The 24,361-nt window shown below is 45.0% G+C and overlaps 1 protein-coding gene and 1 pseudogene across 2 annotated transcripts in view; one reads left to right on the top strand and one right to left on the bottom strand.

Moving 5' to 3' along the window:
• Positions 1-6,488: 6,488 nt before the first annotated feature.
• Positions 6,489-24,361, bottom strand: part of AP2B1 (adaptor related protein complex 2 subunit beta 1) — a 126,579-nt gene continuing 108,706 nt past the window's right edge. For both annotated transcript variants that reach the window (XM_044248420.1, XM_044248421.1), the window contains 4 exons: positions 21,351-21,435; positions 20,313-20,399; positions 13,708-13,862; positions 6,489-6,945 (listed from right to left, as the gene is read on the bottom strand). In XM_044248420.1, the coding sequence (XP_044104355.1) occupies positions 6,871-6,945; positions 13,708-13,862; positions 20,313-20,399; positions 21,351-21,435 (402 nt within the window). In that variant the 3' untranslated portion in view covers positions 6,489-6,870. The remainder of the gene's footprint in view (positions 6,946-13,707; positions 13,863-20,312; positions 20,400-21,350; positions 21,436-24,361) is intronic.
• On the top strand, positions 10,169-10,601 carry LOC122906466 (annotated as a pseudogene).

Here is a 24,361-nt window from a genome sequence, read left to right as displayed (position 1 = left end):
GGCTACAGGTGAGGGAAAGCAGGAGCAGGTACAGAGCTTTGCAAAGGGAGTGCTAGGAGCAGAGAGCCCAGGGCCTGCAGCTTGGTGAGAGGTGGCAGGGAAGGGCGTTGAGGTAAGGTCTCAAAGTCAGTGCTTGCTGGGTAAGGACTTGGATTAGCCCTGGGCTGGATAGGAAGGCGGTGAAGGGTCTCTAAGCGGGCCAGCCACCTGGCCCAGAGTTGCAAAAATGAATTTTTAGTTGCCTGCAGGTCAGAGAGAAGGAAAGGCAAGCTCAGAGCCCTCTCCCGTGCTTTACCCCTGGAACCCAGCATTACCCACTACGACTTTCTAGACTTTCTATTACTCATGGGCTCCAGATTCCTCACTGAGCCAGTTTCCTCCTCCCTTTGGGCTCTGCATTTTGGGCATGTTCCCAACTGCTCCTCCTCCCTCTCCCATCCAGACAAAGCGTAGTGGTTATGAGCCTGGACCTCAGAATTGGATAGATCTGGGTTTAAATCCTGGCCCACCTTCTTACTATGTGACTAAAGGCTCGTAACTTGAACTGTCTTAACTCTATTGCCTTATTTGTAAAGTGGAGATGTGATCAGTTGTCCTCAGGGCCTAAAGGAGCTACAGTTACAGAGAGGTTTTTTGTTGTTGTTTTTGTTTTTAGGTGTGGAGAGTTTTTAATCACAGTGTGGGACCTGGAGGAAGTCTCAACGTGTGACCTCTATTTTTCTTGCCTTTTAAAAAGACATACAGCTATTCATATGGGAGGTTGGACACCACCTTGGGAAAGCGTTTCCATTTATTCTAGCTGGGGTCTTGGGGCATTGGGGTGGGGTATGAGAGGGACCAGGAAGCAGCTAGAAGCAAATGCAGGGCTGAGAAGGATATGGCTTCCTCCCAGAAATATTCCACCTGGAAGAATTTGCAGAGAGAAATCAGATTTTATGGGCCCTTTGTGGGGCCACACCAGGGGCACTGAGAGCATTTCCTAACTTGACTAAATTGTCTACAGCACCATCAGTCCTCTGTTGTATCTCGAAATCATTAATGCTTACTTTGCCCAAGGATCTCAGACTTTATGTCTACTCCCCTGGCCATCACCGCCACCCCCCATGCCATCACCCCCACTCCCCATTTTCTGGTTCTATTTCAGCCCAAGTGGAGTAGAAATATAATTTGTGATGCTCACACTCATGCCTTGGTGCCAGGCTTCTCAGAAACTTCTCTTGCTAGGAGAACACAAAGCCATAGGTTAATTATGGGATCTCATCCTTGCCTTCAGTGGTAGGTCATTTAAAATAGTATTTTTATATAAAAAAACAAGCAGCCACAGTACTAACATAAAATGTAAAATATGCCTGCATTTAATATTTAGCTAGGTCATTTAGGGCTGAGAACTTACACTGGCAGGGCCTGCTCCCTCTCTAATTACCTTGGTGAAAAGGTTTGAGGTGCCCTGTCCTGGAGTCTGTCTGACCTTGAGCCTCACGTGGCTCTGGTTCAGCTGGGGATGTCTGAGATGCAAGCTCACACTCTGGGGGAGATGTACTACATCTGCTACAAGTAGATTGGGTACTACAAGTAGCTCCCAAGGCCCAGACACCCAAGTGGGACAGAACAAACAAAGACCATGCTGATTGCTTTTTTTGCACCCCATCACAGCTCAAAACCCACTGAGCTTTCAAAGGTTGTTGGGCCGGATTCTGGAGCCTAAGACCGAAGTGGAAAGTGAATGAAACCAGGGAGGGAGAGCTAGAGGCTGCTTGTGAACATCCTCCTCTAATACCCGTATGGTGTGAAGGAGCCGCTGAGCTGTCCTCTCTGTCCCAGAGCGCTGGGACAGTCCTGTTTCAAAGTGATACTTCGGGAGATTAAGTCCCTCTGGGTCCAATCAACCTCCAAATCAGCCTTCCGAACCTTGTTGGCAGCATCATAAATGGCAGGGCAAAAGCTAAATGAGAAACTGAGATGGCAAGTTTGCAGCCAACTCGGAAACTTTTCAAGAAACATCCTTGTTGCTAATAACATGTCTGGGGGCTGGTTGGGATTCTAGGATTAGTGCTCAGGAGATAGAAACGGGTAACAACGGGGGAGGTGTGATCGTTCCCAAGTGCCACACCAGGTATTAAAATAAACAGGCTCTTGTCTCCTGGAGCTGGGGGTGGCAGGGAAGAGAAATCTGGGTCCAAGCAAAATCAGAAAAAGCATCAATGCATGAGGTGGGAGTAGGAAGGCTCAAACCCGGGAGTCCTCAACTGTTTTCAGGCTTCAGAAACAACGTACCTGAGATCTCAGTATTTCCTAGTTGCCATTCTGGCAGCTAAGAGAAAGTGCAATGGGAGGTCAGAGCCTGGAGCCAGGGTGGCCTGCTCTTAGTTCTATGTACTGGTAACTTGGGGGCTTAGCAGGGCCAGCCACTAGCCTGGTGGTTGAGTGCAGAGGGACAAGGGAGGGCCTATTACAGAACTCTCAGGGGAACTCAAAGGGAAATCCGTAGCGTCTTGGGGTAAGGACACACACAGGGTGTCTGTCACACCTTACCTGAAAAGTGGGGATAATGCCAGATTCACGGGGGTATGGTAGGCAGGTATCATATGCGTGAAAATTGCTTTCCCATTTTTCTTTCTTTCTTTTTTTTTTTTTTCCTAGAATGGTTCTGGACAACTGCCATTTTATTTGGCAACTTTTTTTTTTTTAATATATTTTTAAAAACTGAGGTATAGGCGAAATACAATGTGTTCATTTCAGGTGTACATCGCAGTGATTCCACAATTACATACACTAGGAAACCTTCGCCCCAGTACGTGTACCTTACAACCTGTCACCATGTGGAACTTTCACGTTACTGACCGTATTCCCTTTGCCGTTCACCCCTGTGACTTATAACGGGAAGTTTGCATCTTTTCATCCCCTTCTCCTGTCTCACGGATACCCCACCGTCCCAGAGCTTCAGCATTTCTTCCCGTTACGGGAACACCAGCATTCATTTAAGAGTAAGTAGGCATACCGGAGTGTCTTTCTCTGGTAGCTGATTTTCAACCCCAGCTGCACGGTACAAATACTGGGAGTTCTTCTAAAATGCAGATAGCCCCCACACCCCACCCGAGCCTGGTTGAGCAGAAATCATCAGTTTTTGAAACTTTACATGTGGTATTCATGTGCACCCAAGAGTTGAGAGCCTCTGAGGGGCAGCTGGCTGGCTCAGTCAGTGGAACGTGCCACTCTTGATCTCAGGGTTGTCAGTTCGAGCCCCACATTGGGTGGAAATTACTTAAAATCTTAACAAAAATGTTGAAAGCCTCTGCCCTGAGAGTTTGCCCGACCTGTTATCATTCTTAGTTGGTGAATCCAGACAGATTTCAGAAAGGCCCATCCCTCTTCATTTCTTTAACTTTGAACCTTAACAAAGACAAACCCTGGCCCCGCTACTTCCCAAGTGTCATTCCTGTCACAGCTTGAGCGAACCGCAACCCCGCAACATGATGACAAGCGAACAGTTGCTGGCTGCCAAAGACCGTTCTTTCACGGAGTCTGGACACCCAAGTAATGAAAGCGGCTACTGCTGAGCACCGTGCAAAGCAGCTAATGCACAGTCACTCTAGCGGTGACAGGTTCGGGTCCTAGTCTGAGGGCATCTGGGGTTGGATCCCTCAGCCTCCTTCCCCCACTCCAGGCTGTGAGACTTCAGAGGCTGTGGCTCATCAGAATCTAGGGTGGGGCCTCTAGCTTGACACCACCTGGGTCCCGGGCTCCTGTGATGCAGGTGACTACACTTGAACTCTTAAGGAAGCCTGCTTTCAATCATTGATTCTATTCACTGGGAAACACACGAGGCCCAAGTTCAGGTCCCAGCAGCTTTTATGCATTTCGAGACAAATCATCCTGGGTAACAGAAAACTGGTTGGTAGTTCTGCTGTGCTGCCTCTGCTTCCAGGGCCCTAGCAGGGGCCCTGCCAGGGAATGCAGCTGGCTCCCGCAAGCAGGTCCCGCCTGTGGTGGCAGCGGTGGTGGTACAGGGCTTGGTTAACAGGAGCCTCTGCAAAAGGTACAGGATTCCTCCTCAGGTCAATCTTATTTCATCTGGCTGAATCCTGGGAGGGTTGGGGCAGCCGAAAAAAAGTTGTAGTAGTATGGTTCTTAATGCCCCCACCCCGCTCCTGGGCAGCAGTGTTGTGTCCCAGAGTGTCAGTTTTGGAAGCAAAGTATACACCACAAACTTCATTTTGTGTAAATGAGTTTATTGACGAAGACACAAGGTCAAGCTTCCCCCCAACCCCCACCCTCCCCAAGAACAGATCCAAAGAATGATAAGCATTCTTGGGGCACCATTTACCCCTCCCACTCCCAATTTCTCTCCAGAGTCCCAAGCTGCACAACACAGACACACAAAACAGGCTTGGGCAAGGATAGACACTCAGGGAATCTCTGACCAGCAAGAGTTCTGGGTGTGTGCGTGCTTCCCTGCCCTTCGTGTGACACCAGCCGATGTTACAAAGACAAACCGAGGCAGAGGAGAGAGTGGAGGGCAGGCTCCACTCCGCCTCCCCACTTCAGCCGAACTCAACATGGGCCAAAAGGGAAGCTGCAGGGGAGGCAATAGGTGCTGTCTCTTCAGGAGAGAGGTCCTCTTCCATGGAACAGAATCCCTTCCTAACCACATAGGGCAGCCTCCCCAAGGCGTGAAGAATTCCCGGACTGGCTCAGGCAGGTGAGCGGAGAACAGCAGTGGTTACACACTGCTGCTGGGGAGGCGGACAGAAGCCTCGTGTCAGGGGCAGAGGGACATACTCTGGTATAAAACTGTTCTGTCTGCTTAGATGACACATACACTTCCTTGTGGAACAGCAGTTTGCTCTGAGATGAGAACACGGTATTTGTAGTGTGAACCTTCTTCATTGCCTGTGTCCATCCGGCTCCACCAATGATTTGCCAACAAGGAAACTACCAACCCGCTTTTCTACCTAACACATATATGCCCTGTGCTACTTCCTATTCTCCACATGCCTCAGGGGTGCGGAGTGCAGGATGCGAGCTCCTCCCCTTTTCCCCGTACCCCTGCCCCAGTCATTCTTCTCGTGGAATCTCAAGGTTTAGGAAACTGCTTTGGGGGACCCACTCCCCCCAAGCTCTGTAGCTAGTATGAATCAGGGTCATTTCAGACATGATTGGACTCTGGGGTGGCTTCTGCTCTTGTTTTCTAGGATTCCTCTTCTTGGGACTCACTCTGAGGTCTGAGTTCAACGTGAGTCCTTTGGGCCCCAAAGTGCCTGTTACTTGTGTAGGGCAGCTGAGAAGAGCAGTCATGTTCATAGATCCTGAATACTGGGTACCAGGCAGTGTGACAAGTGCCCAGAGATGTAACAGTGTGGACGCTGCTACAGTTGGTGCTTTGGGCCGAAAGCATCCTTTGGCAAAACACACCCAAAGTGTTAAGGAAGGGGATTTCACACCTCCCACCTTCTGAGAGAGGACAAGATTGCCTGACCCTCTGAGATGGTCCCAACTGCCGTGGAGCCTAAGTAACAGGGCAGATCAGAAAGCTAATGGGATCGAGTGAGTCTGTGGCCTCTGTGAGCACACCCCATCTCACTTCATCTGCACCCACCCTGCTGGCCTCAGGAACCGGGGCTCCAGGAGCACGTGGGGGAAAGTGTACGCTCTCATTCTGGCATCTGGGGGTACCTTCCAGTGAAGAGAGATACTCTGCTGCCACCTGATGCCAAGGAATGGACTGCCAAAATCAGTGTGGAGTATGAGAAGAGCCATAAAGGAGCAGGCACGGAGAGGGCAAGAAAAAGGCATTGAAGAAAGGAAAATCAGTGAGACACTCCTATAGTGAAAACAACACTGATGGGGATTTAGGAGACCAAGTCCCCACCCCGCCCAACAGCTAAAAGGCCTCAGGCAGCTAACATCTGTTTACCTTTTGTCTTTTTCCATTTTAGGAAAAACAGGGCTGGTGTTATTAGTTAAAGTCTGTTTCAACACTAAAACCATGATTTTTGATCTGAATTGGACCTGAGAATTAAATTAAATCCAGGGAAGGGAGTGAGGGAAGCCCATTTTGGTTCCTGTTCCCCATCTCTACAGAAGCTCCTTGGTCAGCGTGATCTGTGTGTTAGATGGAGGGAAAGGAATGTAGTAAGTTCTAATCTCTCTAAGCTGTAGGACCGAGAGGCCCTATATGCTGCCCCCAAAGCACCAGACAAGGAAGACCCCCATTCCCAACTGCAGAGCTATCAAATGAGGTAACACGGGGTAGGTGGAACTACAAGGAAAGGGAGTTTGGAGACAGAAAAAAAAGTGAAAACCCAAATGACGAGGGACAAGGTGGCCACGGATAATGAACCCCTCCCAGGGTGGGCAAAGAACCACATCTCTTCCTCCAGGACTGTGTGGTTCCTGGCAGTCAGTTGTTTTAACACTTTCTACCAGGGACGCTATTCCCTCTCCTTCTCATATGTACAAAAATATAAAACAATAAAGTGCAGTTTATGTTTCAGTGACACTTTTCCTTGCTTTAATATTTTTTGTCTTTTTCTGCTTTTGAAATGAGCTCTCAATTACAAAATATCAAACTACACTCAAAAATGCCAGCCACTGGCACACTAGGAGAAGCTCACAAGTAAGGACAGATCGCAGCGGCAGGTGGCAAGAGGTGGGACGTGATCGAAGCAGTGGTTACAAATGTTCACAGGAAGCTAAAACTATCCAACAGGTTGTGCCCTAATGTTAGCACAGGTTACACTAGTCACTACCTTGGTGGGCGGCCTCAGTGTGTTTGGGTTCAGATTCTACACGGCAATACGACTTCTTCCAGTTAAGAGTTCTTGGCTTTGCACCAATCACTGCGTGGCCAGAGGGCCCCGGACCAGTCTATTAGTTTTTCAAAATGCTGTCGTAGACCTGATAGATGTACTGGGAGACCTCAGGAGCTCTGCACTTCAGTGACAGCTGTTAGGAGGAAAAGGAAAAGATTAGTATGGAGGCTGGCATGAGCTCAAAAGGTATCCAAGACTCAATTCAAGAAAATCTCTTTCTGTTTCAAAGAGAGAGGAGCTTCTGTCACTGAGAAGCCAAACCAGGAGATTCGGGTAAGAAGTTCTGTGGGTTTGAAATATTCAATTTAATCAGTGTCCAGTTGCGCTGTGTTTCCACTTACATTCTCTGTGGGTCCACGAGATTTGTAATACTAATACTAAATACCAATACTAATACTAAACACCTCAAAACCCCTGGCTGTAAGGGGAAAGCTGCTCCAGGGCTTTGCTAAGAGTCACAGGGGTTATTACCAGATGAGAAGGTAAGGGCTAAACCCTAACTCGCTGGTGGTCATTTCGACTGCCTGCCCCAGTCTCCCACTCAGATAAGGATGGTTATGTCAGGCCCGGTTCAACAGGATGTACGATCAAGTGAAATAAAAGTGTGGTACGTCCAAGGTACTAGTCCTTTCTGTCTCACATCGAGGACGCCAAACACACTGTTAGGGAAGGAAAACAAGAACATGAGAGACTTCGCGTACGCAGATAGCGATTCATGGCAACAGCTTCCTCACACACTTGCTGCCTCCTCCAACAGGCAAATCAGACGCTCCTGAGGCCGCTCCTCTGCCCCCCCGCTTCCTCCCATCTCACAGTTACCAAACCAACATAAAGACACTGAAAATGATTTCATTGCTGAACACTGAGGTTTTCACTTGGAGGTTCAATGAGCACAAAACTTAAATCCAGATTCGAAATCTTTGTATCTGATTAGGAAAAATATTATAGACACTACATAATAGAAACCTGCAAACAGCATTTAGAACCACAGAATTTAATGTTTGCTTTCTGCATTACTGACAATATTGTCCTCCTCTGTTAGGGCCGACAGGTAGAAGTTGTCCTTAATGATGCAGCACTATGAGATTTTAGATTCTTTTACCTCTTTATTCTCAGACACCAGATGATTTCATACAATACACAAAAGATGAGACCGTTTTTGGCAAAAATATCAAGATATTGGTCAGCCCTGAATTTCTTGAAAAACCTCACATCCTCAAAACTTAAAGTCGGATTTAAAAAATGCAGGGCGCCTGGCTAGCTCAGCTGGTAGAGCATGTGATTCTTCATCTCAGAGTTTTGAGTTCCTGTCCCACCTTGGGCATAGAGATTACTTTAAAAAAAAAATAAATAAATAAAAGGGCAAAAAACAAAACAAAACCAGCCAAACAAAGGAACATCAAAAGAGGCTCTATTTATTTACAGCTTTAATATTCAGTCTGTAAGGCACTTCCAAAGTTGCTGCTTGACATTAATCAGGAAGACAATTCTGACAAATGTAAACACACACACACACTCCCAAACAAAAAAACCCCAACTACTTTAAGAATATAAATATGCATAGAAAACAGCTCCCTACTTCGTTCAAAGCTGCAGCCATGGATGTCCCTGACTTTCAAGCTCCCTATAGAGGCAATTCTGTACCTCCTCCTCCACAGCCTCTCCACTGTCAGTGTTGTGGAAAATTCTTGTGGGAGAGTAAGTGGGTTCAGAAGAAGAGGGAGAGAGGAAGCTAAAAAGAGTAAGAACAGCCTATGGGAGTTAACTCTTAGACTAAAGAGGGGTGGTTCCTCTCCCCCAAAATATTTTTTCCACATCTTTGTAACAATATTTGAACATCTACCAGTTGGGAGACAGACTTTTTTGGGGGGGGGTTCATGACTGATAAGGAAATGCCTCCCTCTTCAAAAGCCCCATCTGCCAAGGCCAACAATGGGAGGAAAGGGGAGCAGTCATGGACTGATCAGACCTGGACTTTGAGTTTCTGGTGCTCTTTGGAAAGGGGCGGGGTGGTGGTGATGAGGAAGAATCAGTCTCTCCCTCTCTCTCTCCCCTATATCATACTACACTCCTCCACTCCCCTCCCCCACCAACCGCCACGCCATGCCAACCTTTAACAAAGGGTTGGGTTTAGACTTAAAACTCATCTGTTGCCTTCCAACTAGTACAGCTAAGACAAGCTAGAATGAATTACAAAAAAAAAAAAAGACAAGACAAGACAAGAAAAAAGAAAGGAAAGAAAAAGGATCTTGTTAAATCCGGAAGCAAGTACAAGGGAAACATACATTATAAGAACAAAGCAGCTACAGAATTTGACTTAAAAAGCTAGGACTCTGTGACTCATTTTGTATGGCTTCTAAGGGAAAAGAGACCTTATTAAAGTTTTAACTTTTGAACTGCTGGTCTACTTATGTGAGATATCTTTAATATCAACCACTCAGGAATTATCACCCCTCTAGGCCCATCAAGGAAAGAAAAGTCACCTTTCACGGCTAAGTAAGCCAAGGACTTAACATATCTGCTTCTGGTTTATAGTCTGGAACACACTGTCCCACCAGAGACAAGTTATCTTTCCAAATAAGATGTAGTTACTTGGAGTGATGGGGCCTCATCCTTATAGGATAAACATTTTGATACAGTAAGGACTAGGTAAAGGGTGGGGGGAGCGATTTATCAACCTCTTAGGAGGCTAAGGGACCACTGGTCCTCCTACATTAGTACTGGTTCAACCAGATTGCTTTCCTCCTTAATACCTAGTGGAGACAGAGTAATATTGTAATGGGTGTTTAGGGTGATAGAGGAAAGGGGATAGACCCAAGGGATTCTGAAGTCTGTAGCACCACTTAGGGAATGGATTAGGTCTGTATCAGATGTTGAGATGGAAAATTTGGATTGTTCTGTGGGCAGAAGGAACCTAGTCACCAGATGGATGGAAAACAGGAGAGAGGGCAAGGAAGTATAAACAAATTTACCATTTATAAATATAAGGAAAGAGGGCAGGTTGGTGTGGCTATAAAAAGGCACTAGGAGTCAGGGCACCTGGGTGGCTCAGTGGGTTAAACATCCAACTCCTGATTTTGGCTCAGGTCATGACCTCAGGGTCGTGAGATCAAGCCCCACATTGGGCTCTGTGCTCAGTGGCAGTCTGCTTAAGATTCTCCATCTCCCTCTCCCCCTACTCTCTCTCAAATAAATAATCTTAAAAAAAAAAAAAAAGGCATCATGAGGACAAAATCCCACTGGATTATTTCTTACAACTGCACATAAATCTGTAATTATCTCAAAATAAAAATTAAAAAAAAATACATAGGCAGCCCTTTCCTTTTGCAGCCATCACAGAAGCACCAGCGGCCAACATGAAGTTCAATTCCTTTGTGACTTCTGACCAGAGCAGGAACCGTAAACGGCATTCCAGTGCACCCTCCCATATTTGCAGGAAGATGATGTATTCCTCACTTTCCAAAGAGCTGAGACAGTACAATGTGCGATCCACGGCCATCCGAAAGCATGATGAAGTACAGGCTGTGTGAGGACACTGTACAGAGGTCAGCAAATTGGCAAAGTTGTCCAGGTTTACAGGAAGAAATACGTCATCCATACTGAACGAGTAGAGCAGGAGACGGTGGACAGCACACCGTCCACGGGGGCACTCACCCTGGCAAGGGGGTTAGCAATAAACTCTAACTGTACAAAGACTGCAAAAAGATCCTTGAGCAGAAAGCCAAATCTCACGAAGCAGGAAAGGAAAAGGGCAAATATAAAGATGAAACAATTGAGAAGCAGGAATAGAGTAATCTTATGTATGACTGTAATTAAAAACTGTTCAAATGGAAAAAAAATATATAGGGGAAGAAATGTCTTTCAACAGGTGAATGGATAAGCTGTTGTACACCCATATGGGGGACTACTACTTGGTCATAAAAAAGAACTTTAGATACTTATTAATGACCTGGGTAAATGTCAAGAGTAGGTGCTAAATGGGGGGAAAAAAAATCTCAAAAAAGATTCCATACTGTAAGAATTTAAATTTATATAGCATTTGTAAAATGACAAAAGTATAGTAATGGAGAAAACATCAGTGGTTGCCAGGGCTTAGGGCTGGGTAAAAGCCTGTAAAGGGAGAGGGGGAAGAAGGAATGTCTGTGGTAATGGATGGTTCTGGGTCCTGCCAGTGGTGGTGGTTATCTAAGTCTACACACGTATGATAAGGCTGCACGGTGCTATACACTCCCTGACTGCCAGTATCAGCAACAACAAATAGTAATGTAGGACTTGGAAATAAATGAGTAGGGTCTATAGTTTAGCTAATAGTGTTGTACCAACATCAATCCCCTGTTTGAAAATGTACTATGGGGGTGCTTGGCTGGCTCAGCTGGTACAGCATGCAGCGCTCAATCTCTAGGTCGTGAGTTAGAGCCCCATGTTGGGCATGGAGCCTGCTTAAAAAAAAGAAGAAGAAAAAAAGAAAATGTACTACGGGTGTGTAAGATGTTATCAATGGGGAAAACTGAGTGAAAGATACATGGGAACTTGGAACCATTTAAAAATTTTTTTTGTGGGTCTCATATTATTTCAAAACAAAAAGTTAAAAATTTTAAACAGGGGTGGCTTGTCAAGCATCTGCCTTCAGGTCAGGTCATGATCCCAGGTTCTGGGACGATGTCCCGCATCGGGCTCCCTGCTCGGCAAGAAGCCTGCTTCTCCCTCTCCCACTGGCCCTGCTAGTGTTCCCTCTCTCACTGTGTCTATCCTCTGTCAAATAGATAAATAAAATCTTTAAAAGAAAAAAAAATTAACCAAATTATATTTAAGACAGTGACATTAAGAAGTCCTTCTCAAAATTCTCATTTTCTTTACAATGAATACCACAGGAAAGGTCAAGAAATAGCCTGAATTCTAAGCACAACACACCTACCAACAAACTACATGATCTTGAACAAGTTACTAATCGATCCTTATTTTTTTAATTTATTTTTATTTTTTAAAAGATTTTATTTATTTATTTGAGAGAGAGACAGGGAGAGAGAGCATGAGTGAGGAGAAGGGCAGAGAGAGAAGCAGACTCCCTGTGGAGCTGGGAGCCCAATGCGGGACTCGACCCCGGGACTCTAACATCATGACCTGAGCCGAAGGCAGTTGTCCAACCAACTGAGCCACCCAGGCGTCCCAATCGTTCCTTATTTTAATTTTAATTTTTATTTATTTATTTATTTTTAAAAGATTGTATTTATTTATTTGACAGAGAGAGATCACAAGTAGGCAGAGAGGCAGGCAGAGAGAGAGAGAGAGGGAAGCAGGCTCCCTGCTGAGCAGAGAGCCTGATGCGGGGCTTGATCCCAGGACTCTGAAATTATGACCTGAGCCAAAGGCAGAAGCTTAACCCACTGAGCAACCCAGGTGCCCCCTCCCTTTTTTTTTTTAAGAGAGCCGGAGAGAAGGTGGTTAGAGGGAGAGGGAGAGAATCTTAAGTAGACTCCAAGTGCAGCAGCATGGAGCCAAACATGGGGCTTGATCTCAAAAGCCTGAGATCATAACATGAGCTGAAAGCAAGAGTCAGACGCCTGAACTAACTGAGCCACCCGGGCGCTCCAAGTCGTTAATCATTCTCAACTTTGGTTTTCTCATCTGCAAACTAGGAGTAATCATGCTTCTTTAACTTAGCTGAGATGAAAGACTGTATACAATAAAATGGATGATAAAACAAAACACACACACACACTCTCTCTCTGAGCACATTTCTAAGGAAGAAAATGGAAGTTATTTTATAAAACCTTGATTTTATAGTGAAGACCTGCCCTTCCAAGAACAGCACAGAAGGGCTTTTTCCTTTCTTAGGGAACTCAAAGTAAATGACGGGGATTTTCTTTCCAAAAAAGACAAGATTGTTGGAGGACAAGGTGGGTGGGAGGAGTGTCTACGTCATGGAGGAAGCCTGAAGTTCCCCACTCACAAAAATCTAGCCTGACAGGACCAAGCACATGTGCGCACACGCGCATACACACACTTTCCCAGCTACTTCAAGGGAGGGAACTAGTGGGGAAAACACCAAGAATTCTCAGTTCTGGGTGGTACTATTCCCTTGATGAATGCTAATGAAAACAGACTTGGCTGTTAAAATTAAAGAATGCGGTCGCAGGCTTTTCTTAGCTAAATGGCTAATATGCCCCCTTAGTCTCCTGTTTAGCCTTTCAGTATTGAACGGTATTCTCTTCTGTCCCTTCCTTCAAAACAGCCTACAGAAGCTTCAAAGATAACCAAAGAAGAAGATATTGTCCCATCTCAAGGGCTTTTATTTTACAACAGGCAATGACAGGCAGCATCCTACTGGGATATCACACTTCACAACAGCAAACACACGTCCGGTGCCTGCAGTGTAGTCTTTGTTGTTCAAGGCAATCGCTCCTGCTCTAAAAATATTACCAGATTTAAATTTTGGTCCAGTATGGTCCTAAAGGAGTTTTCCCAACTACAGTCCCCTTGTCGTCTTCCAACGGTGTGCCCCAGTTTTGCCTCACCTTTCTCAGCAGGGTCTTCGGGGCATACAATGCGGCTAAAAAAAAGGCTCATGTGTCTAGGACTCTGACAGCCTTAGATCATGAACTCTAAAGCAGGAAAGAAGGCCTTCTGGAAATGAGCTATGGAGACAGGCCTCTGAGCAGCTTGTTAGAGCACCATATGCACAGAAATGCTAGGTGAGTACTGCGAGTCACTCAGCAAACACCAGGGGAAGTCTGCAGCACTCCTTAGAGAAGATGGCTGGGGACTTCTTTACTAACTGCTTGTTTTGGCTGTCTGGGGTTTGAAGCACATCTTTCAGGTCTTTCCACCAGGCTAGAAAAAATGAAAGGGCTCTGACCTCCCTCCTCGCACCCATCTACCTCGAGAAAGGACTTACCGTATAATTTGGGTTTCCTGGCTGGATACGTAGCTCAGCCAAAATCCAAATACCATTAGTGAGCTTCAGGGATTGGTACAGCATGTCCTGCCCTTCCACATTCCTCTTGGCAATAGTATAAACATTGTTGTTTTGCAATTTGCTGGAAACAGTGTCTAGAAACAGAGATTAAAAATTCCACACCTTCAGTTAAAATATCAAACAAATGTGCTTTCCTGACATCCGTATGAGCCACGTGCACACAGTATCCCGAGACGTGCCGTCGTGTACGCGCATGCACAGATTTCAGACAGCCCTGCTCCCACAACAGCACAGGATGAGGAAGAGGCTCTTGAGGCGCCTAACATATTCCAGGACAAAACAGAGGAAGGTGCAACTAGACACGAGTGTAAACATCACCTGTGGAGATTATGGTGGGTCAGCAGAGTGGGTAATCTTAAACTAGGCATTAGATAAAAATGCTCTGAAGTGGACAAAGACAGCAATGGGTGTATGTGTGGTGCCACAGGGACTAGAGTGTATGTGTTCGTTTCCAGAACCCTGATCTCAGAGCTACAGGGATACACAGACTGGTGCTCAAATCCACACTCACTCCCCAAGTCGCTGCTACTTCACTGTCAGCCACTCTGGCCTCAACTGCCAGGATCAGAAAAGGGCACAGAGTGGCAGAAATCGTGCAAGTCAAATTTATTAACTTGGATGCTTAAGAATTTTTTTTTTTAAGCAGATAAATCATTTCTTAAGCCTGTAGGGAATATCATGCCTCCAAATGAATAAAGAAAAAGTCTCAACCAAAGATGACTGCCACCAAGCTCTATATACCCTGATGTGGGGCTGCTAGTCACAGCAGAAGCCTTTGGAGTCACCAACCCAGGGTGACAACAGGTTGGTGTTTGGGGTCCTTCCTGGGACTACCACATCAAAGAGACATGAAAGTCTGGAAGGAAAGGTCATTTCACTCTCCTTGCTCTCTCACTGCTAAGAGGAGAGATGCCAAAGCATCAGAGAAAGAAATGTAGAGAATAGAGACGGCAAACACTGCTTCTTTTTTGATAGCTTAGAATGTTCACTTCTTTTTTTTTTTTTTTAAACTCTACCTATTCTTTTTATTTAGATGATAGAAAGAGACACAGAGAGAGAGGGAACACAAGCAGAGGGAGTGGGAAAGGGAGAAGCAAGCTTCCTGCTGAGCAGGGAGCCCGATGCGGGGCTCGATCCCAGAACCCTGGGATCATGACCTGAGCTGAAGGCAGACGCTTAACGACTGAGCCACCCAGGCGCCCTGAATGTTCACTTCTGATGAGAATTCTAAATTTCTCATGCTGACTTCAGTAATTCTCCACATAAAAATCCGTCCTATTCTGGTGCACTCTCCGGGAAAAGGATGCAGTGATGGCTGCCTCGCTGCTCTCCAAGAGCAGCAGCTCTCTGAGCACAGGGATCCTGGAGTTTCTCATCACTGTGCTTCCCCTGGGTACCAGGGACACAATGGGCACTTGCCGTCGACACCTGTGAAGAAGCCTCCGACTCCAGGGTTGGAGATGCTGAGATTGATGTACTGCCACAGGCACTGGAAGCCAACTGCAGTTCTTGCTTTCGTATCTTTTTCCCACATTCAAACCAGCAACAGCTTGGAGAGGAGGCACGAGGACCCAGTCACTAAACACCTGTGCTACATTTACTTGTGACTTGACTCTTGGCCTTTTTCCTCCAAGGTTTTCACCAACACCAAGCAGAACAGCTATAGCTTAAGAACCAGCTATCTTTGAGGAGCTAAAAAGTCCATCTCAGGGTCATTATATGCAATACTGTTGGAGGAGGGGGCCTCCATGTGCTTTTTAATCACCTTCTCAGGGGTCAGGCAGTTCTGCCACCTTGGTTCCCATAATGAAGGGCTCTTGCCGCTTAGACTGAGTTGCCAGGCAACGCCATCAGCTGGAGTTTGGTGAATGCGTTTTGATAGGACTGTCCTGTTTTAAGCCATGGGGGCTTGTTTTAAGTTGTAAAAGCCCCTCTAACTTTAAGGGCTCTTGCCCATTTCCGAAGAAACAGGACACACACAGGAGCCTTTCTTTACCGAAGAGCCGCCTTGTTGCACAGGCGCAGACACATTCTAGACCGTGTATATAGTAAAGCCCAGGTTCCTACAGACTTCTCATCATTTCACCAGTTAGGGAAGAGAGGATAGGCTAAGAAATGGAAGCACACAAACACATTCAGCCTTCCAAAATTAGAAAACAGGTTAAACAGTTTATAAATAGGGAGAATAAACAAGTTGAATGAAGGTAAACTTTAATACATTTAGGAAATATTCTGGCCAGTGACCTGGCTCTGCTGCTACTGAATTGCTCTATACAATTTCTACCAGAAGACTAAATGAAGGAAGGGCTCTAGAACTAAGTATGTGAGTCAATTTTTATAAATCTTAGACATTGGGTTTGAGCTTGAGGATGTAGAAATGAAAGAGTAGTTAGACTATGCTAAATGTTCTTGTTAAGAATAATGATGGGATCCAGATGTAAGGAGGCTTCCTAGCCATGCTGGATACACTTTTTTTTAAAGTTTATTTATTTATTTATTTTTAGTAATCTCTGCATCCAATGTGGGGACTGAACTCTCGACCCTGAGATGAAGAATCACACGCCCTTCTGACTGAGACAGACAAGGGCCTCTTGACTGGGATACACTTCTTGACAAGATAGAGTTTTTCCCAGGAGTTCAGGGAAATCATATGTAATCTCACCACTGTTGTGAGAATCTGAGAATGAGAAGGAAATGTAAAGCCATGGAGATGTGCCCCAAAGGAGAGAGTAAGAAAAGATGTCAAATAGGTTTATATTTGCTTTCAGATGTGATTTCTTCCGGTTCATTTGTCTTCTTTCACAAAGCTGGATCTTTGAGTTTGGGGCCTAAACTCTGAGGAGGTGTGGATGTGATCTTCATCTTCCTACTTTAGCTAAGGTCACACTTTTTCCAGAAGCAACAGGAGGGAGGATGGTACTCGTATTAGAGAATGGAAAGGGGATGTTTGCACTCGGGGCCAACCAAGTCCAAAACTACCATGACTGTTAGAAACAACACTATTTACTGCTTGAGCAACCAAACTATATTTATATTCTGGCCAGTGAAGCATTTCATTTATGAAATCTTCCACAAGATAGGATTAAAGCGAAACAGAGAAACAGAACTCACCCCTATCTAAGTTCCCACACTAGAAGAAAGATCTGTCCCTTACCACAGTGCCTAACTAGTGCTTATAGACACAATATGCCCCGGAGATTTTCAGAATAAACAATTAAAAAAAAAAGAACAGGTTTGTAGACTGCTTGCCAGAAAGATTCCTTTCTAGAGCTGCAACTAGTTCTTGTGCAGTTAAGATAGTGGTCCCAGATATATGCTAACCCCAAATGTATCCATCATGGTAGGCTGCAAAACAGATTCATGCAGAACTCAACACCAATAGAGATGACAAGGCTAGGAAGCAGGGCGGCCCATACGTTAGTGCCTTCTAGATTTAAAATTTTCTAGTATTTACACAACTAGTGGTCCCACAAGTACCCCATATCATACATACCTTTCTATTCAGATCTGATTAATTATTAAGGCTTGGAAAGAGGGTTTCTTGTTTCTTCTCTAGAAAGAAATTGAAGAGCAAAAGTAAAGGCAGAAGGCTAGGTTGGTAAAGTCCTTAAAGCCTGTGACTTCGTACAGCCCCCAAAGTGTTAGTTCCATCTGTCAAATGTCTACTCTGGCACAGAAAAGCTATTTAAAGTGTTGGTGCGACTGTGATTAGGGCAGATCAGCTGGAAAGGATGGTATTTTTAGCTCCCAGCTAGACCCAGGGTGTTGAATCAGAAGGCACTAAACCTGGAAACGTACTGTTAATAGAGCCCTCAGGACTGGAAGGAAATATAAAGGCCAGGCCACTCCAGACCTTGGGATGGATGCAGAAGAAAAGCTAGAAAGATCAGTTGCAGGAAGTGGTCCTGCAAGATTAGCCGTGACTTTGTGTGAAAAAGATGGCTTTGGGCTCCTAGAGAAAACAAAAATGGCCCTTCTACTCCATGTGCGGTGTGGCCATAAAGTGGTGTGTCACTGAGAAACCGATTTGCTGGTATTTGGAGCACCCAAGGCAGTGAGGCACTGGCAAGAAGCCAAGGCAGAACTGATCAAAACTGAGTTTGCTCTAAGAAACTGTACCAGGCTACAGCAGAGGACACAGCCCCACTGGGAGAAAGGCCAGACACCTCCTCTTTGGCAGGATCATAAATGTACACTGAGATGCCACAAGGGTTCAGAACTCCAATCTGGAAGGAGGGGGATCTTTTCTATTATTTTGGCAGGCCAGACAAAACCGTCAAACCTCAGTCATCCAAGCTTTTTTTTTCTTTTTGAAAAAGCATTTCCCTTTCAGACTGGACATCTGAAACCAAATCTTCTTTCCAATTACCCTGTGACTTTTTTTGTTGTTGTTGTTCTTTGTAGGCCAGTGTTTCCCAGATCATGCTCAAGGGAACACTGGGGTTGGGGCGCCTGGCTGGCTCAGTCAGTGAAGTATGTGTCTCCTGATCTCGGGGTTGTAAGTCTGAGCCCCACATTGGGTGCAGATTACTTAAAAAGAAAACCTTAAAAAGAAAAAAGAAAAAAAAAAAGGAACACTGGTGTTCTATAAGATATTAAAAATAAGCATTTTGGGGCACCTGGGTGGCTCAGTGGGTTAAAAGCCTCTGCCTTTGGCTCAGGTCATGATCCCAGAGTCCTGGGATTGAGCCCGCATTGGGCTCTGCTCGACGGGAAGTCTGCTTCCTTCCTCTCTCTCTCTCTCTCTGCCTACTTGTGATCTCTCTCTCTGTGTCAAATAAATAAATAAATGAAATATTTAAAAAAAAAAAAAGAATTTTGTGGTTTTAAATTCCACGGGTCCATAAATTTAGTTCACAATGAGTTAAACAGATTTCCTCAAGGGCGGACTCCTCAGCTTTCGTGTGTGCTCACCTACAATGGCAACATCCAGCAGAGGCCCATCACACGCTGCATTTCTCAGCTGCCACTGACACAGAACCCCTTTCTATTCTTTGGGCGAGAAGTGTTCCCAGGAGAGCAACACATGAAACGCTGCCATAGGACCAGCTACCACAGGAGTGACTATAATGAAGGGTCTCTTCCAAACCGGGTATGGCAGCTGCTTCTCTAAGAGGATCCGCTCTGGTTCTCACCGGGAGCCACTTTGGATTCTGCACCTGACAGCTTCCTGCAGCACAGTTTTTGACCACGGAAGGCTACCCAAGCTCCTCCACTCATGACATGAGGTTTGTGGTAACTGACCATGAGCCTCAGAGAGGGCAGATAACACTGTCACCTACCTAGAATACGGTACCAAAAGCAGCTCAGTTTGAGTATGATTTTTTGGTGAAAATGCAGCAAAAATGTAGGTTTTGTTTAATAAACATACACACATAACCAGTCGGGGTGAGAAACCTAGACCAAGAAATGTTAGGAAGAAGGCAGATGTGTGGTGTTCCTGAAGAGAATCAACTTAGTAGTTACTCCAATGGAAATTATAGAAGACTGTCTCCTCAGACACCTCGCCAAGGGCTCAGGAGAAGCCCTGTAAGAGAAGATTTGTCTGAACACAGAGGATGAATATATTGCAGAGCCCCAAACGATGACAGTTAAAAAGAAAAGGTTGGAATGAGAGGACCGTGAGTTTCTCCCCCTTCTCTGAAGTCCCATATTGCCTCTTCCTCCCAGTGTTATGCTCTAAAGACACTGGGACGGCAGCACGCCAAAAACTCCACACAAGAAACACCAACACACAAGGAGGAAATCAATAAAAGAGAAGGTACTGACTTAGCACCAAGGCTCATTTTCATTCAAACTCAGAAGGTTGTGCACTAGTCTCAAAAAAGAGGGACTGGGACCAAGGCAGGACAATGTGGAGCTCAGGGCCCTTGGATTCCTGAGGAAACTTCGTGAAACAAGCCCTATCACTATCAAGCTCTAGGGACTGATAGCTACTATTTCTCCTCTTGGGTTATTGCTTTGATGTTCTATTATGGTAATAAAATGAACTACAGAAGGGTCTGGGGCTTTTTAATGATGACTAAAGAGGTTAGTATTATCCTATGAAAGTTGATACAAGGGAAGTTAAAAAAAAAAGCTAATTTAATCAACTATGATTAAATTATTTTTTGTTTAATAACAAACACAAGATTCTACTTAAGGATCTCAGAGAATTCCCTTTCTTCCAATACCACAGGCTGATAGAGGAGAGAGTCCTCTTAATTCCCAGGAGGGTTTACACCCTCAACTGGCACTTCAGCCACTGGAGGCTACCCAGGGGGCGCAGTGCGCATGCACATGACTAACACCAGTCTGACTACTGAAGAACTCGGTGGATGGACCCATCCTAGTTTGTTTCTGAATCTGTCAGCTTAGAAGTAATGTAGCACCTACATCAAAACACCTCAAGTTCTTAGAAGTTTACAGGTCAAATATCTAACCATACACCCATCAGAAACAGGCAGATGTGGAAAGAAGAGGTAAGTAAAGACAAAATTTTCAAATACCTAATAAGACACACATGAAATTCAGTCATTACTCACCAGCATTTAAATGACATTCCTTAATCTGAAACTGAAGTTCATTTTCATTGGGAATATCCTTCCATGTGGCAAGGAAGACCTGGCGCTCTGTATGGGGAAACAGAGGGAAAGGACGGGTGTGCACAGTCTGTCGATATTCTGATTTCTGGCACCTTACACCATTTCTCTTTCGGAGTGCTGGCTCTTACAATACATCCAGGAGCGGCCTGGAACTGGAGCCAATTCTCAGCCATGCAGAGGTGCTACATTCCACATCAAGTATTCTCATATCGGCAGCAGTAAGACACACCAGGAGAAGCTCACATCTAGGGTTTAGTCTTGGCTCCACTGTTTTCCTATGTCATGACTTTGGCTAAGTCTTCTGATCTTTCTGATCCTTAATTTCATCGAATATAATTACATCTATCCTGCCTACCCAAAGAGCCACTGTAAGAGTCAGATCAATTCAGTACCAATACAATTAATATGTACCAGTATAAGCAGTTTTATTAGCTGGTGGTTTCATTAAGTAAGAGAAGAGAGAAACATCAATAACCACATGGGGTGTACTGATGTTTATTACAGATTACTGAATTCTTATTTTGAGACAGTAAGAACTTAGTACAGGGCTGGCTAAGTGCTCAATTTGCATGTATTATCTCATCCAGCTTTTACAATAACAATTTCTGCTTTGCAAACTTGGAAACAGAGACTCAGAAAAGCTAAGCACCTTGTCACAATCACACAGCAAATACACAGCCAAGGTGAGATTCAAATCCACATCTCCTTGTCACCAAACCACTGACTCCGTGCTGGTGTGACTGGATTATTCAGGTAACTAGCAATGTGATACAGAGAGCAACAGCAAGGCAAGATCAACTGTGACTCGTGAGAATCCATATGATCAGAAAGTATTCGACCTTTAGCCTTAACCCCACTCCTCCCCAACCCCCCTTTTTAAAAATCTCAAAAGAACTTGTACTTCTGGGTTATGCTCTGCCTGACATTCAGAGGAAGGGCAACAGTGTATTTGGCAGAAGGACAGGAGGATGTACTTACCCATTTTGCCATCTTCTACAAAAAGCACATTGAGTGGGATGAGGCAGCTGAAGTAAAAGACATCAATATTGTTTTTCACAGCCACCTGCCAGGAAAGTAATGAGGGAAAATTAGGACATCACAGGAAGCCAGGTAGGAGGGAAAGGGCAGTATGTGTCTGGAAATATATCACTCTATTTCCTTCCTCTCTCAGACAGTTCAGGACTCCCCAGACCAAGACCTACCAGCCCATATGCTGCAAAGCACATCCTTACTCATTCTACTGTCAGAGCACTGTGAGAACCTGCAACTCCACCTCTTTCTAGAAGAAGCCCCTGGAGGGAGAAACTGAAGACACAAGTTCTGCATCAAGAATAACCCCCTGAGGGGCACCTGGGTGGCTCAGTGGGTTAAAGCCTCTCCCTTCAGCTCAGGTCACGATCCCAGGGTTCTGGGATCAAGCCCCACATCCTGCTCTCTGCTTGGCAGGGAGCTTGCTTCCCCTGCCCCACTCTGCCTGCCTCTCTGCCTACTTGTGATCTCTGTCTGTCAAACAAACAAACAAAATCTTAAAAAAAAAAAAACAACCCACTGAGCTATTATTTGTTTCTACAGTTATTAATAGAAGCTCCTGTTACCACTTACTATTAATGATATTACTTCTTTTTTTTTTTTTAAAGATTTAATTTATTTGTCAGAGAGAGAGGGAGAGCGAGCGAGCACAGGCAGACAGAATGGCAGGCAGAGACAGAGGGAGAAGCAGGCTCCCTGCTGAGCAAGAAGCCGGATGTGGGACTCGATCCCAGACGCTGGGATCATGACCTGAGCCGAAGGCAGCTGCTTAACCAACTGAGCCACCCAGGTGTCCCTACTTCTTTTTTTTTAAAAGATTTTATTTATTTATTTGACAGACAGAGATCACAAGTAGGAAGAGAGGACGGGGAAGCAGGCTCCCTGCTGAGCAGAGAGCCCAATGCAGGGCTTGATCCCAGGACCCTGGGATCATGACCTGAGCTGAAGGCAGAGGCTTTAACCCACTGAGCCAGCCTGGCGCCCTCTTTTATAAAATCTTATTTTTCAAGTCCTACAGTTGGAAAAAGCTTGCTGGGTCAACCACGGTTAAATCTGATGACTAGAAGAAGGAAAGGTGCAAGTGAAGAAATGCAACCTCTCCTCACAAGATGTGGCTCTGACTTAGGTAGGCTGCGATTCTACGCCAGCCCTTTCAGCTCAGAACATGCTGTTTGCAGTTCTAAAAAGCTACACTAAGTACTTTTATTTAGGGGTGACACTAATTGGTGAATATACCCAGAGACAGGCAGGTTCACTGCAACAGATTACAAAAACCACAGACTGTATGAAGGGAAAGGAGGAGGAGGAGGAGGCGAACTGCTCTAAACCACCACTTCCCACTGGTTTCTGTCACTAATGACTCTCCCATCTACAGTCTTGGCACCACTGGAAAATGTTTCTCTGGGCAAGTTCTATAATCAGTAACCGTGTCTATTTCTCTTTTATTTTGTTCTAAGCAAATAAAGTAAAAGACTGCTATCCCCCGGCCCCTTCAGGGCCAACGTCTACACTTCAACAGCATATCTAGCTTTTTACCAAAACTTTGGCAATCGGATCCAAATATCCTTTTTAGAAGTCCTTCCAGTTCTTTTGTGCTTATTATCAACTCATCTCCCCCAGCTTCAACAGTACCTTTATTTCCTCTTCATAATGTGCTTATTGTCTACTTGACACTGTCTCTTTTCTCTCCCATAAGAACCCATCAAATTACTTTCTTTGTAACTTATGCTTTTCAATTACCAGTCCACTAGGAGTTTCTGACCTATGTCCCATAAGCTGATGTCCAGACGGCAGGATTCTTGAAAAGCTTGAGTCTGGTAAATATAAGCAGAGTAACTAACCGCAGGAAAGAGGTCCTCAAACACCCTTTTAGGTGTACTGGAGCACCACTCAGAAAGATTTGTATCAGTTGTGGGCTGCTGGGAAAGAGGTATTTTCTAATTCATCTGGTACTCAGCAATGAGAGAACTGTTACTTCAGATATGGGCACCAAGAAGATCTTGAGGTAGTGCCAGGCTCTGCAAAGGTTATTCAGAAGAGAAAACTGGATGGTATAGAGGGGATGGTATAGGTGACCCTGTCTGGGTTATAGAAAGGTCTTATGTGAAATGCAAGTAATTATCGTTACTATTATCTTTGAATAAAAAGCAGTCCTATTTCACAATGTGCCAGTCATTCAAACATTCATTAAGGTTTACTATGTCCCAAGCATTTGAGATACAATGAAGAATACAGAAAATATAACCTTTGTCCTCTGGGGGATTATATTACTGATTTTTTTTTTAAAGGATTTATTTGAGAGAGTGAGCAAGAGAAGGAAAAACAGACTCCCCGCAAAGCAGGGAGCCTATCATGAGGCTCAATCCCAGGACCCCGGGATCATGATGCCAAAAGCTAACTCTTAACCGACTGAGCCACCCAGGCGCCCCCCCCCCCATATTAGTGGTTCTTAATCAAAGACATATTAGAATCACCTGGAGAGATTTTTCAAAACTGATGCCAGGGCTTCATCCCACGTAAATAACGATCTAAATCTGGGACCTAGTGTGTGCATTTTGGAAAAAGTCCCTAGGAAGATCAACCAGATAAGCAATTAATTTAGAACAATGTGAGCTAAGAAGTCAGGACAGGCTTGTAAATATCTTCTTGTTCTGAGGGAATCCTTCTTCTAAATGGAGGTCTTTAACAACAGAAAAGACATGAAAAGCTTTTCTAGGTCAGTAGTACTAAATCATTCTGTCTCGCAACCCTTTTGATAAATAGAAGTCATGGAACCTCTTCCTGAAAAACGTTTCAGACAATGTTTGGCACACAATCAAGGGTTTCAGGACATCCTGAAGACTATCCCTGGACTTTTGCTCTAGAATTATTGTGAGAAGCTGGGACACCCAAATCAGAGGCAGCAGACTCGTGGGTTTGTGGCTTGGGAACCAGACCAGACCACCTGATTTCAAATTCTG

The sequence above is a fragment of the Neovison vison genome, chromosome 5 (genome assembly GCF_020171115.1).
Source record: "Neovison vison isolate M4711 chromosome 5, ASM_NN_V1, whole genome shotgun sequence".
Taxonomy (NCBI): domain Eukaryota; kingdom Metazoa; phylum Chordata; class Mammalia; order Carnivora; family Mustelidae; genus Neogale; species Neogale vison.
This window is presented reverse-complemented; position numbering and strand designations above follow the sequence as displayed.